This window comes from Dasypus novemcinctus, chromosome 14 (assembly GCF_030445035.2).
Source record: "Dasypus novemcinctus isolate mDasNov1 chromosome 14, mDasNov1.1.hap2, whole genome shotgun sequence".
Lineage (NCBI taxonomy): Eukaryota > Metazoa > Chordata > Mammalia > Cingulata > Dasypodidae > Dasypus > Dasypus novemcinctus.
This window is the reverse complement of record NC_080686.1, coordinates 28,179,483-28,194,979: the sequence shown is the minus strand read 5'-3', so window position 1 is coordinate 28,194,979 and position 15,497 is coordinate 28,179,483. Positions and strand designations below refer to the sequence as shown.

The window sequence follows — 15,497 nt, the reverse complement described above, 5'->3', positions numbered from 1 at the left end:
TAAGTTAATAAATTCCCACTGTAAAAGCCAACCCATTTCTGGTATATTGCCTCAGCAACATTTAACAAATGAAAAAGTATCTGCTGAACTTTATATTAATAAATATTAATATTGAATGGAAGGGTTTTATCATATTACTGTTGTAAAGAATTACTGAAAAGAACAAAGCTATGTGATGTCTAACACTGTACTAATAATAATGAACAAAAGCCCAAATAAAAGAAAATAGCAATTTTTCTCCAAGCAAATTGCTCCTGATCTGGCGCAAAAAGAGAACACTAAGAACTGACCTTTCAATAGTACTCTTTAATTCAGGGTCTGATTATCACTTCATCCAGAGAACCACAATTACCTATTTGTCCTTACAAAGTTACTGCCACACTTTTAAATTCTTCATAAATGCATTATTAAGGATAAATGGCTGATAGATCTTTAATAATAATCATTTCAAAGAAGAGTTAAAATTAGAGCAACTTTATTGTGGTTTTCAATCACCTTTTATTTTGTTGGTTTTAGGATGAATTGGGGCAAAAGGTTTAAAAGCAACCTAGAAAGTACTTTTAAGATAATGTAGCTATTTATATTTCAAATACACATATTAAAATCAAATTATGAAACATACAAAACAAAGTACCTGAAACTGAACTCTTGGACACTGAATCAAAGATAAATTAGTACCAATTTTCCTTACGATACTTCGAGATGAACCATATGGCTTTCCAGACCAAAGTACCTGAAAATGCAGGAAAAATCAAGTTTAATTTCAATACTTACAGAACTGTTAATACCAAGCGTTAAGACAATTAATTGTATGACATGTTAACACATGAACAGAAATGCTTTGTTATGGGAAAAGAACCAACATTTCTCAATTCAATATTAAAGAACATATATAGTTATTAATCCAAAACAGTCTTAAGTAAGACATTAAGTGGAAAAATAGAAAAATAACTAGTAATTTTTAAGTAATAGTATATTTGGAGTAAAAACTATTTTCATTAGGTTTTCATAATATTCTGTAAAGGAAACACTATTTTACTGTTATATTTTGGTTTTAGAATTTTAGAAAAATATGAACTACATTTGTTATAATGGATTTTTCAAAGCAAATCTAAATCAGTATAACTTTAGAATCTGAATTTGTACCATGCAGGTGCTGCATACAGCTGTGCAGGTTGTTTGCTGTACAGAGTACCTGATGAAGGGAGAGTGGGGAACTGAAATCCAGTCTTAACACTCTCACCAAACACTGTATTTTCTGTTAAGGTCTTGCCCTAGGAGGAAGAGCACCTTTTCCTAATTAGTAAAGACACTAAACAGACTAATGGTATTCTTAGTGAACAGAGTTTCTCAGATCAAATTATAAAACACTAAGGGTATTATTCTGTTATGAAAGCAAAAACGAAAAGCAAACCCCCAAAGCAAAAAGCAAACAACACATGTAGAAGGTTAAATCATATAAATTGTACCTTGAAACTTCTCCCCAAGTATATGAATATTCCTTAAATAGGAAAAACTATCCATCTTTTTTGAGTGCTACACTTGAAAGCCTGGACAGAAGAGGTAGAGAGAGGTAGTATGCTATTAAAAGCAATTTTAAAAGAAAGGAAGGAGAATGATATGAATATTATAATCATTAAACTTTTAACATTCAATTATATAATACGTTAAAACTAAGAAACTGTACCAAGTCACATGTGCACATATTCTGAGCAACAGACACTGTGACTCCATTTTTAAGGTCATTCCATGGTCATTCTAATTTAAGTGGAATTCCCCAAACATAAACATCAACAATAAATTCCATTGTAAACAGCAATGGCTCCAATACTAAACCAAACTAGAGATTCAGATTATTATACATGTATAACTTATAAAATGATTATGGAAGCAATCTGATCTCTTAGATTTTAGCAAGCAAATCCCATTTAGATATGATACTATGACACAAAGTGAGGTTCATGGGGGTATATATAATGCTCTGACATCTGCTTCAGCTTTCACATAATTCTTTATTATTAGAGAAGTTATAAGTTTACTGAAAAATCATGCAGAAAATACAGAGTTCCTATATACTCTCCCTTATACATGTAGTTTTCCCTATCATTAACATTTTGCATTAGTGTGGTAGCTTTGTTCCAATTGCTAAAACAATAATTTTATAATTATATTAACTACAGTTCATAACTTATACTAGGGTTCACTTTTTGTGTTGTTATATCTAATTCTTATCATCAATACATTTAAGTTTTCACTTTTACATGGGAAAGTTCCAGAAAGTACTATTACCTATACTGGCTTGTATTATCAACAAAAACTACACCCTTGCTTTGAAAATATAAATAAAAAGGATGCTACAGATGCAAATGTTTCCTATTAGAGTACTTCTCAGTAGAAAGATAGTAAGATTTGAATATTGACATGATTATTATACAAAGAACATAAGAGGCAAAGGTTACTCTAAGATTAGATGGGAATTTACTTAGAGTTCAGGACAGCAAAATATCATTCACACCAGTGATCATACATAGGATTATCTAATGAATAGTCTTAAGAACACAATGTAACACAAAGGAAAAATAACTGACCGAAGGAAAATGGGAAGAACCACAGGTTTACAAAGTACCAATAAGAGGTCAAGAAAAAATAAGAACATGGGCTAGTAATTCTAATAGATACTAAGCAAATGCTTTACCTTATACATTTTAACAGGCCTTGATCTTTTAAAAATAACATAAGGCAATAGTAACTACACCATTCAGTCATTTCTCTTGAGTTTCTTCTATTTAGTAACAAGTCAAAATTCTCCTATGATGTCACAGCAGGGGAATGCTATTTGTGCATCACAATGTCACAATTCTATCCTATAAAGTGAATCCTCCTCCTTTCCAGTAAGCAAATATCTTGCTCAAGATGAAGAGGACAAAAAGCTCACAAAGAAAATTTAGAAAGGATTTGCCAAGTTCAGGAACTAATGTTTCTGCCAGCTCTTAGCATTCCTTACTATTTATGCGGCAGGGCTAAATTTCAACTATTATCTTCTCATCTGTTTAGTATCAGAAGGAAAGAACACCAGGTGCCTTCTATAAGAGAAGATGGCCAAAGTTTCAGCTTTTACTTATAAGGAATAAGTAGGCTATTTAGACTTCTTCCACAAAGTTAAAGGAAGGAAAAAAACAAATTAAATTGCTTTATATGATTATTTTTTAAGTATACAAGTGGAATAATATAATGTTATAGTTCTGCTGATTGTGACTGTATAGTTCTTAACACCAAGATGGAGAAGGCTCTATGTAAGCTAATGACTGGAGTATTTAGAAAGAGGAGCTTCTTCTAGTTCTAGTTTGCCATAGGACTGCTGATGCAAAGTACTAGAAATTGGCTGGCTTTTATTATGGGGGTTTTATTTAGGGTAAAAGCTTACGGTTTTGAGGCAGTGAAATGTCTAAATGAAAGCACCATCAGAGTTGCTTTCTCACCAAAGTCATCTACTGGTGATCCTGGTGTCCTGCCACATGGTGAAGCAAGATGGTGGTGGATCTGCAAAGTCCCTGCCTTCCCCTTCAGAATCTACCATATCCTGGGGATTAATGTAGGGCTTGTCTCTCTTGGACCTCTTCTCTTAGTTGGCTGCTCTGCTTTCTTCCCAAGTTCAGCTGTGGGCTACTGAGCATATGGCTAGTCTCTTTAGCCTTGAGCTGCTCTGCAGGCCAAGCCTCTTGGGGCCTTTGTGTTTAACCTTTGCCTGCTAGCGATCCTCTCCCTCATGGCAGGATAAAAAATGGCAGCTTCCTTTCTTTTGTATGTGTGTCTTTCTCTGTGTCTCTGTGTATATAAGGCCCACTAAGAGGGTGAAAAATGAACCTAAGTCATGCCTCACTGATTTAGTCCAATAAGAAGTAATCTAATCAAGTGATCTAAAGGGAATCTAATGCAAAAGGTACTACAACCACAGGAATAGAATACTCTTTTCTTTATGGGATACATAAAATAACCTCAAACTGTCACAGGAGCCATCTTCTAGGAAATCTAAAACTAAGTATTTTTTCTATTCAGCCCTCTTGGAGTGGGAAAAATTGTAAATGGCTATGAAGAGGTAGTGAACAGATGCTACTAAAACTTACCACCTGTGCCTTGAAGGCCACATGACCCAAGGGGATTTACTACCATCAACTTGTGGCTGAACTATGTCTTACCAGTATATTTGTTTGGAGAGAGGAAGACTTCCTCTTAAGATAAATTGCCATTTATATATTTTTTCAGATAGAAGAGAGAAGGGGAGAAAAACTGTCATTATTAGACAATTCCATTTCATTAAATATTAGACAATTCCATTAATAAACAGATAAACTATGCTTTGCTTTAGCAATGAAACTGCTTATAATCTAATAATCAATCTGTGTGTGCACACAGGTGTCTAGTATTGATAGTCCAAACCATTTAGCAACAGTGTTAAAGCGATGACGACAGGGAAGCAATTTGTTCTTTTTTAATATTGTGAATGTGACTGTAGGAGTGCTGAAGTGTGAGGCTTGAATCTAAAGATGTCACCTCTCACCCATGCTGAGTGGACCCAAAGAGTCATATGGTATTTTATTTGTTACAGATTGATTTAATCTATATTGTTACTTGAGAGGAAATATTTAGCAGGAAAAATACTAAATTTAATTCTAATAAGTTTATTTTTCTCAAGATAAATCCCATAAAATGAATGAAGGAATTATTATCCTGGGGTTCATGTATCCATAAAATTACATGCAAAGTTTTCTGTGTATACTAATTTTTCTGGAAAGAGTATCCATTCATCAAATTTAAGAAGTTTATAATCCAACAAAGTATAAATTCTAAATTCCAAGGAAGCCAAGGAAAAATAAAAAGTGTCTGTGGGTTTGTTTTTATTTTTATGGGGGTGGGGGTGGGGCATTGGGGGAGAGGGAAGGCTAGGGAGATGATACTCTAAATTTCAAAATCCCTAACCAAAAGAAAATACTTTTCTCAGTTTTCTTCTTCCTTAACTCTAAACGCCTAGCCACATTCACATTCCCCCTCCAAACCATAAAAGGAAAATAAGGGTACAATTCTTAAGTATTACTCTTTTTTCCAACATAAAACAGTGAGATTTATCAGAATCACAGAGCATCATACTATCATTCTTTATTTTAAAAACATTTTTATTTAGGGACATGAATATAATTATGAATGAGAAAATTTGGACAGATGTGAATTCCAGTTTTAAATTCAAACAAGTACAGAGACAAAATGGAAGGCAGTGAAACATACAGGTCATGGCAGTGTATAGACCTGGTTTTAAAACTTAGGCTCTCCCATCTGTCACCTATATGAAGCTGGCCAAATTATTGATCCATTTTCCTGTTTTCTTGTCAATAAAATGGGGATAATGTCTATTTCATGAAAACCTATAAGCATTACATGAGTTAGGGTATTTATAAGGCCTTTAATAAATACTAGTAACCTTATTCCCCTTCAATTATATAAGAGGTAGCCAAAGTATGCTAAAATGGGAGATTCTGGAGTCGGTTTGGGTTCATATTACAACTCTTCCACTAATAAGTCATGTACCTATGGTGGTCAAGAAAGTGAAACATTCCAAACCTTTGGTTCCTCATTAGTAAAACAGGGTTGTATCAGTGAACATAATAAATGTAAAAGCACTAAACATAGTAAGCCAACCAGTGATAACTATTATGGCTGTGATAATATGTACAGTAAAATACAAAGTGCTAATCATCCAAAACAAAACTGAACTTCTAGAAAGATGGCGGATCAGAGAGTTGCAGGGCTCGTTTCTCTCTCCCCCCAAAAAAGCCAGTGGACAGGCAGAAACTTTCTGGAGCAACTGTTCTTGGGCTCCAGAGTCAGGGGAGTACTGTGCAATATCCAGGAAAGAGTGGGATAAAGAGATAGATAAAACTGCAGAGAAAATCTGGGAGTAACTGACTTGCCAGGCTCCTCGTGCCCATCGCCCACTCTCAGGGAAAGCAGCTTAGGGTTAACCAGTACCTACCTGGTGGGTGGCTATGGACTGGGAGGGCCATGAAAGTCCACTTCCCCAAGATCAGGGAGGGACACATTCAGTACTGATCCAGCCTTTGGCCAGCAAATTTAGAATGCTGAGTCTGTGGTTTCAACCTGGGTCCATGGTTTCAAACTGACTCAGCCATGCACTACGGTGTCATTGTTTGACCTATGTCAGGGGTAGAGCCAAAAGAGAACTAAAACCACTCTGCTTTCTGAGCACTGCTGGGATTAGGTTGCCAAACAGTACCATCTGCTGGGGAGGCCAGTCAAGGACAGTCTTGGAAAGCTAAATTAAAAGATTTTTTTGGTATCTTTCCTGACCCTCTCCCCAGGGTTAGGAACTAGACTGTGTCACCTTCATCAGTCCCTGGCACTGTTTTAGTTGGGAAATACTGATGAAACATGTATCAAAGAACCTTAACACAAATCCAGTCAAGAAAATCTTAGACAAGAGAAACCAAAGTTCAAGTATCAAGATAATCAGATGCCCAGACATCAGTAAAGTTATAAACCAAACTAAGAAACAGCAAGGTATGGCACAGCCAAAGAAAATTAAAAAGTCAGAGAAGACACAGAATTTTGAACTAATCAAAGATGTTTAAACAAAACTCCTAAATCATTTCAAAATTATTTCAAGGAGATAAATGAATTTATGGCTACAGAGATAAAAGATATTAAGAAAATAATGGGTAAAGCATAAAGAATCTGAAAGCATGCCAAGAAAAATAACAGAACCTATGGGAATGAAAGGCACAACAGAAAAACTTAAATAGCAGGATTGAAAACACAGAGAAAGGGTCAGTGAGCTATATGATGGGGCATCCAAAACCTAACAGAAGAAAAGATAGAGAAAAGAATTTTAAAAATTGAACAAGGTCCCAGGGAAATGAGTGATAGCATAAAGTACACAAACATATGTGTCATGGGTGTCCCAAAAAGAAGAGAGGGAAAAGTGACAGAAAGACTATTTGAGGAAATAATGGTCAAAAATTTCCCAATTCTTATCAAAGATATTGATATACATGTCCAAGAAGCACAACATACTCCAAACAGAATAAACCCTACTAAACTTACACCAAGGCATATATTAATTAGAATTCAAATGCAAAAGATCAAGAGAGAATTCTGAAAGCAGCAAGAAAAAAGTGATTCATCACATACAAGGGATGGCCAGTAAGAAAAAGTGCCGATTTTTCAAAAGAAATCCATGGAAGTGAGATGACAGAGGTATGAGATATTCAAGATACTGAAAGAGAAAGACTGCCAGCCAAGAATTTTCTGGCAATGCTGTCCTTCAAAAATAAGGGTGAGTTTTAAGATATTCACAGATAAACAAAAACAGAATTTGTCAAAAAAATTTGCCCTACAAGAAACAGTAAAGGGAGTTCAGTAAAGGAAAGATTGAAAGGAAAATATAGGAAAGAGAGAGGCTTGGATAAAGGCTTATCAGTAAGAGTAATTAAAAGGGTAAAAAAGGAGATAAAAATAAGATATGACAGGAAAGCAGATGTAGCTCAAGCGGTACATGACCTGCTTCCAATGTACAAGGTCCTGGGTTCAATTCCAGGTATATCCTTTAAAAAAAAAAAAGACACTGGCCGAATGGATTGAAAATATATCCATTTTCATGTTAGCTACAAAAAAAAAAAAAATTGCTGGAGGAGCTACATTAATATCAAACAAACTAGACTTTAAATGCAAAGCTGTAATAAGAGACAAAGAGGACATTATACATTAAAGTAAGAGGCAATCCACCAAGAAGAAATAACAAATATTTATGCAAGTAACCATGGTGCCCCAAAAAACACGAGGCAAACGCTGAGTAAACTGAAGGGAGAACTAGAGGTCTCTACAATGATAGTTGGAGATGTCAATGCACCACTGTCATCGAACGTTTAGAGGAACAATAAGGCAACAACTTGAATTATTTAATAAATGAACTAGACCTAACAGACAAACAGAATAAAGCATTCTGTAACAGCAGGATATACATTGTTCTGAAGTGCTCAGGGATTTATTTTCCAGGATAGACTGCATGATGGGTTACAAAACAGGTCTCAATAAAATTAAAAAAGACTGAAATTATACAAAGCACTTTCCCTATCATAATAAAATGGGGCTGGAAATCAGTAACAGGGAGAGAACTGGAAAATTCACTAATACATAGAGGTTAAGCAACATAAACAATTACTGACTCAGAAATTGCAAAAGAAATGAGTATCTTGAGACAGATAAAAATGAAAAGATAACATATTAAAACTTACAGGATGCGAAAAAGGCAATGCTGAGAGGGATATTTATAACCTGCATTAAATAAGGAAAAATAAGCTAAAATTAAAGACCAAACTGTACACTTGGGAGGAACTAGAAAAAGAACAGCAAACCAATCCCAAAGCAAGCAGAAGGAAAGAACAAAGAGTAGAGAAGAAATAAATGAAATCAAGAACAGAACACAATCAACAAAAGTTGATTTGAGATCAATAAAACTGACAAACCCTTAGCTACACTGACAAAGAAAAAAAGAAGATGCAAATAAAGAAATGACAGAGGTACGTGACTAATAGCCCCTATGAAACCAAGATCACTCTAATACCAAAGCCAGACAAAGATATTACAAAAAAAGAAAATTATAAAACAATTTCTCCAATGAATATAGATGCGAAAATCTTCAACAAAAAATACGTGCAAGTCAAATCCAACAGCACATTAAAGGAATTACACATGCTTACTCTTATGAACCGTCTAACATGAATCTTATTCCTGTTATAATGAAACTAAGCCTAATTATAATTAACGCCTAAGTTACCTCCTGGAAACCTTATTGGTACTCAAATGTAGTTTCTCTAAAAACCCCTTCAAGATAGGACTAGAAAGAAATTTCCTCAAGTTCCCTTTAAGACTGAGAACAAGACAAGGATGCACACAGTTATCATCGTTTTTTTTTTTAAGATTTATTTATTTATTCATTCCCCTCCCCCAGTTGTCTGTGCTCTGTGTCCATTCTCTGTGTTCATTTGTGACCGCTTCTTTCCTTATCAGCGGACCAGGAATCTGTGTTTCTTTTTGTTGCGTCATCTTGCTGCATCAGTTCTCTGTGTGTGCGGTGCCATTCTTGGGCAGGCTGCACCTTCTTTCATGCTGGGTGGCTCTCCTTACGGGGCGCACTCCTTGCATGTGGGGCTCCCCTACGCAGGGGACACCCCTGCGTGGCACGGCACTCCTTGCGCGCATTAGCACTGCGCATGGGCCAGCTTCACACAGGTCAAGGAGGCCTGGGGTTTGAACCGCGGACCTCCCATGTGGTAGGCAGTCACTCTATCTATTGGGCCAAGTCCACTTCCCTCATCATTATTATTCAACACTGTGCTAGGAGCACAACTTTAGGCAAGAAAATGAGCAGCTAGAACAGTTAGGCAAGAAAAAAATACAAGACATCCAAATTGGAAAGAAGTAAAACTTTCACTATTTGCAGATGACATGATCCTACACACTTAGAAAGTCCTAAGTCAGCCTACAACAAACCTATTAGAGCTAATATAAAAAATTCAGCAATGTGGCAAGATACAAGATCAACAACCAAAATACACAGCATTTCTATATAGTAATAATGAGCAATCTGAGGAAGAAATCAAGAAGAAAATTCCATTTACAATAACAACTATAAGATTCAAATACCTAGGAACAAAATTTTCTTATTTTTATTTTTGAGGTACTGGGCCCAGGGACTGAACCCAAGACCTTGTACATGAGAAGCTGATACTCAACCACTGAGCCACATCAGCAACCCTGAGTTGGTTTATTCATTTGTTAGTTTGTTGAGGCACTGAGAACCAAACCTGGGACCTCTCATGTGGGAAACAGGTGCTCAAGTGCTTAAGACACATCCATTACCGCTAGGAATACATTTAACCAAGAGTATAAAGGACCTATTATCAGAAACTACAAAACACTGCTAAAAGAAATCAAAGATGGGAAGCGGACTTGGCCCAATGGATAGGGCATCCGCCTACCACATGGGAGGTCTGCGGTTCAAACCCCGGGCCTCCTTGACCCATGTGGAGCTGGCCCATGCACAGTGCTGATGCGTGCAAGGAGTTCCGTGCCACGCAGGGGTGTCCCCTGCATAGGGGAGCCCCACGTGCAAGGACTGCGCCCCATAATAAGGAGAGCCACCCAGCGCGAAAGAAAGTGCAGCCTGCCCAGGAATGTCGCCGCACACACAGAACGCTTACACAAGAAGATGACCCAACAGAAAGAAACAGATTCCTGGTGCTGCTGATAAGGATAGAAGCGGTCACAGATGAACACAGAGAATGGACACAGAAGAAGAGACAAGGGGAGAGAAATAAATTAAAAAAAAAAAAAAAAAAAGAGAGAAATCAAAGATGACCTAAATAAATGGAAGGACATTCCATGTTTGTGAACTGGAAGACTAAATATTGTTAAGATGTCAATTCTACCCAAATTGATTTACAGATTCAAAACAATCCCAATCAAAATTCCAAGAGCCTACTTTGCAGAAATGGAAAAGTCAATTACCAAATTGACTTGGAAGGACAAGGAGCCCCAAATAGTCAAAAACACCTTGAAAATGAACAACACTTCCTGACTTCAAAGCATATTACAAAGCTACTTTGGTCAAAACAGCATGGAACTGGCATAAAGATAGGCATATTGACCAGTGGAATCAAACTGAGAGTTCAGAAACAGACCTTAATACCCAAAGTCTATGTATGTATGTATGTATGTATGCATGTATATTATTTTATGTATACATTTATATTATGTATGTATGTATGTAATTTTTAGAAAGACCAGAGATTGAATCCAGGACCTTGTACATAGGAAGCAGGTGCTCAACCACTGAGTTATAGCTGCTCTGCAATGAGAGATTTTTTTTTTTCATTTGTTTGCTTTTATTTTTAGGAGGTACTAGGGATCAAACCCAGGATCTCATATATGGGAAGCAGGAGCTCAGTCACTTGAGCTACATCTGCTCCCAGGTCAATTTAATTTGATAAGACTGCTATATCCACCCAACTGGGACAGAAAAGTTTCTTCAACAATTGGTGCTAGGAGAACTAGATACCCATATCCAAAAGAATGAAAAAGGACCCCTATCTCACAACTTACACAAAAAGTAACTCAAAATGGATCAAAAGCCTCAATATAAGAACCAGATCATAAAACTCCTAGAAGAAAATGTAGGGAAGCATCTTCAAGATCTTGTGGTAGGAAGTGGTTTTTCAGACCTTACACCCAAAGCATGAGCAACCGAAATTAGTCTTCCTCAAGACTGAATACTTTTGTGCTTCAAAGGACTTTGTCCAGAAGGTGAAAAGGCAGCCTACACAATGGGAGAAAATATCTCGACGCCGTATTTCTGATAAGGGTTTAACACCTAGAATATATAAAGAAATCCTACAACGCAACAATAAAAAGACAAACAACCTAATTAAAAAACTGGCAAAGACCTTTCCAGCCATGATGACCTCCCCACGAAAACATGCTTTTCACAAAGGACCGCATTCATCCCTCTCCAGAAGAAAAGAGGAAACACAAGAAAGAGCACTTCGTGCAGAGCCCCAATTCCTACTCCATGAATGTAAATTGCCCAGGCTGCTATAAAATAACAACTGTCTTTAGCCATGCACAAACAGTAGTTTTGTGTGTTGGCTACACCACTATCCTCTGCTAACTACTGGAGGAAAAGCAAGGATTATAGAGGATGATCCTTCAGATGGAAGCAGCACTAAAAACACCCGGAAGCAAGAAGAATGGGATATTATCCCAATAAGAAATTTTTTAAGGAGGTACAGGGAATGAACCCAGGACCTCATACATGGGAAGCAGGAGCTCAAGCACTTGAGCTACAACCACACACCCCAATAAATATTGTGGATACACTAAAAAAAGGGGGGGGGGAGGTAGAAAGAGACATTTTTCTAAAGAGGGAATACAAAAGGCTAAAAACCATATGAAAATATGTTCAACATTACTAGCTATTAGGGAAATACAAATCAAAGTTAAAATGAGATTTCAGCTTATACCTCATGGAATGGCCATTATTTAAAAAAATATATACAAAACAAGTGCTGGATAGGATATGGAGAAACAGGAACACTCTTCATTCTTGGTGGGAATGTAGAATGATGCAGCCTCTGTGGAAGACAGTTTGGTGGTTCCTCAGGAAGCTAAATTTAGAACTGCCCTTTACTAGGAGTATTTCCAGAAGAAATGAAAACAGTAACAGGAACAGACATTTGTGCCAATGTTCATAGCAGGATTATTCACAATTGCCAAAAGGAGGAGACAACCCAAGTATCTATCAACCAATGAATGGATAAACAAAATGTGGTATATACATACAATGGAGTACCGGGCTGTTGTAAGAAGAAATAAAATTGGGACACATATAACATGGATGAACCTTGAGGACATTATGCGAAGTAAAATAACCCAGACACAGAAAGACAAATATTGAATAGTCTCATTAATATGAATTAAATACAAAGAATAAACACATGGTAAAAAAGAAATTAAAAAAAAAAAGAACAAATGGAGTTAAAATCTAGAGAATAGGTTACTAGGTGATAGGATGAGGGCACAGAAGGGATACTGATACTTAACGTACATAGAATTTTTAATTAGCTTGACTGTAAAAGTATGGAATTGAACAGAGTTGATAGTAACATTATAGTAAGTATAACTACTAACAAGGCTGGTTTATAAATTGGATTAGGGCTGAAAGGGGAAGTTTAGGGACGTAAATGTCATTTAAAAGAAAGTCAGAAATAATCTAGGGAATGAATAATGGTGAACATGGAAATAGATGAGGATTGGGGTTAACATTACAAATACAAAAATGTTCTTCAATGAATCAGAACAAACGCAAGTCACTATTAAAAGATGGTAAGAATATGGTGATGTGTGAGAAAAAGACAACGTAACTTATGGACTACAGTAACAGCATTATTATAATATTCTTCCATCAGTGTCAAAGAAGGTACAAAGCCAAAGAAGGGGGTAGGAGATTTTTTATTTTGGAATAAGGAAAATGTTCAAGAGAAGAAGATGGAACAACTCTGTGATGAAAGCAATAGCCACTGAGTGTACACTTCGGATAGACTGTATAAGATATGGGACTGTATAACACAGTGACCGATGTGGTGGATGAAGGGTTATGGTTAATAGTACAAATATGAGCATATTCTCCCATGAATATAACAAATGTACAATACTAATACAGGGTGTTAATAATTGGGGGTGTGTGGAAAAAATATACCAAATGTAAGCTATGGACCACAGTTAGTAGTAATAATCTGATAATGTTCTTTCATACTCTGCAAGGTGTTGGTGAAGGAGTGATGGATTAGAATTCTGCACATTATGCTTGATCGTTTTATAAGCACATAACTTATTTAATTAAAAAAAAAACAAATATTAAAATAAAAACAGTTCGATTAAAATTGGGCAAAAATTTGAATAGACACTACAAGAAGATAAATAGCATATAAACACATATGCTGAAAAGATGTTCAACATAATTAATCATTTGGGAAATGCAAATTAAGCCCACAATGATATACCACTACACATCTATTCAAATGGATAAAATTAAAAAGACTGATCACAGTGAGTATTGGTGAGGATGTGGAGCTCTTAGAATCCCTAAAACTGTTAGTAGAAATGTAGTATCACTCTGGAAAACACTGTAGCAGTTCCTTAAAAGGTAAACATATACCTACCATATAACCCAGCTCTTAACCTTTAAGTATTTACCCAAGCAAAATGAAAGCATATCCATACAAAGACCTGTACATGAATGTTCCTAACAGCTTTTCGTAATAACCCCAAACTGGAAACAATCTTGATGTTATCAACAGGCAAATGGATAAACAGACTGTGGTATATCCATACAATGGGATACTACTGACCAATAAAGAGGAATGGACTGATATACATTACAACATGAATGAATCTCAAAATCATCATGGTGAGTTAAAGAAGGCAGGAAAAAATAAGTACATATGCGTCATTCCAATTACATAAAATTCTATTAAAGGCAAAGTTATCCAAACAGAAAGTAGATCAGTGGTAGCATGAGGACAGGTTTTAGATGGGAGGGTGACAGGAGGGAGATATTACAAAGGGGCACAAGGAAACTTTGGGAGTTGATATATATGTTTATTATCTTGATATTGAAGGTGTCACAGATGTATATAAATGTCAAAACTTAAATTGCAGAACCAAATGTAGCCCAAGTGGTTAACTGCCTGCTTCCCAAATATGAGGTCCTGGGTTCAATCCCCAATGCCTCCTAAAAACAACTCTAATGAGGAGTGGATGTAGCTCAGTTTAATCCCCAGTACCTCAAAAAAAAAAAAAAAAAAAGTTGTATACTTTAAGTATGTGCCTATCAATTATATCTAATAAAGCTGTTTGAAAAACAAAACAGAAACTACTAGTGTTGGAGAGGATGTGGAGAAATACGAACATTTATTCACTGTTGGTCGGAAAGTAGAATGGTACAGTTGCTGTGGAAGATAGTTTGGCAGTTCCTCAGTAAGCTAAATATAGAAATGCCATAAGAGCAATCCTGCTACTAGGTACATAATCAGAAGCCTGAAAGCAGGAATGTAAACAGATATTTGCACGCTGATGTTCCTAGCAGCATTATTCACAATTGCTAAAACATGGAAACAATCCAAGTGTTCATCAGCTGAAGAATAAACACAATGTAGCATATACATACAATGGAATATTTATTCAGCTTTAAGAAGAAATGAAGTCTCAATGCATGCAACAAGATGGAGGAGCCTGAGGACATTATGTTGAATGAAATAAGTCAGACACAAAAGGACAAATATTGTATGATAACTAATATGAACTAAATATAATGAGCAAACTCAAGGAGTTAATATCTAGAATACAGGTCACCAGAAGAAAGAGGGTAGAGAATGGGGAGCTGATACTTAATTGTGCAGAATTTGTAATATGGTTGATTGTAAATGTTTGGAAATGGATAATGCTGATGGTAGCACATTATCATGAGCGTAACTAACAGCACTGTTATTGGTGTAATTGTGGCTGAAAGGGAAGGTTTAGAGTTATGTATGTCAGTAGTAATAAACTAGATGATGAAACATGGGACTATATAATAACACAGTGAACTCTGTTGTGGACAGTGAATGTAGTTAATAGTACAAATATTAGAGTGTTGTTCCATGAATTAAAACAAATGTACATTACTATTACAAGGTGTTAATAATAGGGTGGTATATAGGCAAAAATTACCCTAATGCACACTAAGGACTACAGTGAATCGTAATATATTAATATTCTTCCATCAGCTGTAACAAATGTAGCACACTAATAGCAAGCGTCAATAATGGGGTGGGTGGATAAGGGGAATGGGGTTATTCTTTCTGAACAATGAAAATGTTCTAAAACTGGTT

The 15,497-nt window shown here is 36.0% G+C and overlaps 1 protein-coding gene across 4 annotated transcripts in view; it reads right to left on the bottom strand.

The window, feature by feature from the left end:
- Positions 1-15,497, bottom strand: part of MTFR1 (mitochondrial fission regulator 1) — a 95,071-nt gene that overhangs the window by 46,860 nt on the left and 32,714 nt on the right. For all 4 annotated transcript variants that reach the window (XM_004482640.5, XM_058275577.2, XM_004482641.4 and 1 more), the window contains one exon: positions 635-733. In XM_004482640.5, coding sequence (XP_004482697.1) covers positions 635-733 — 99 coding nt within the window. The remainder of the gene's footprint in view (positions 1-634; positions 734-15,497) is intronic.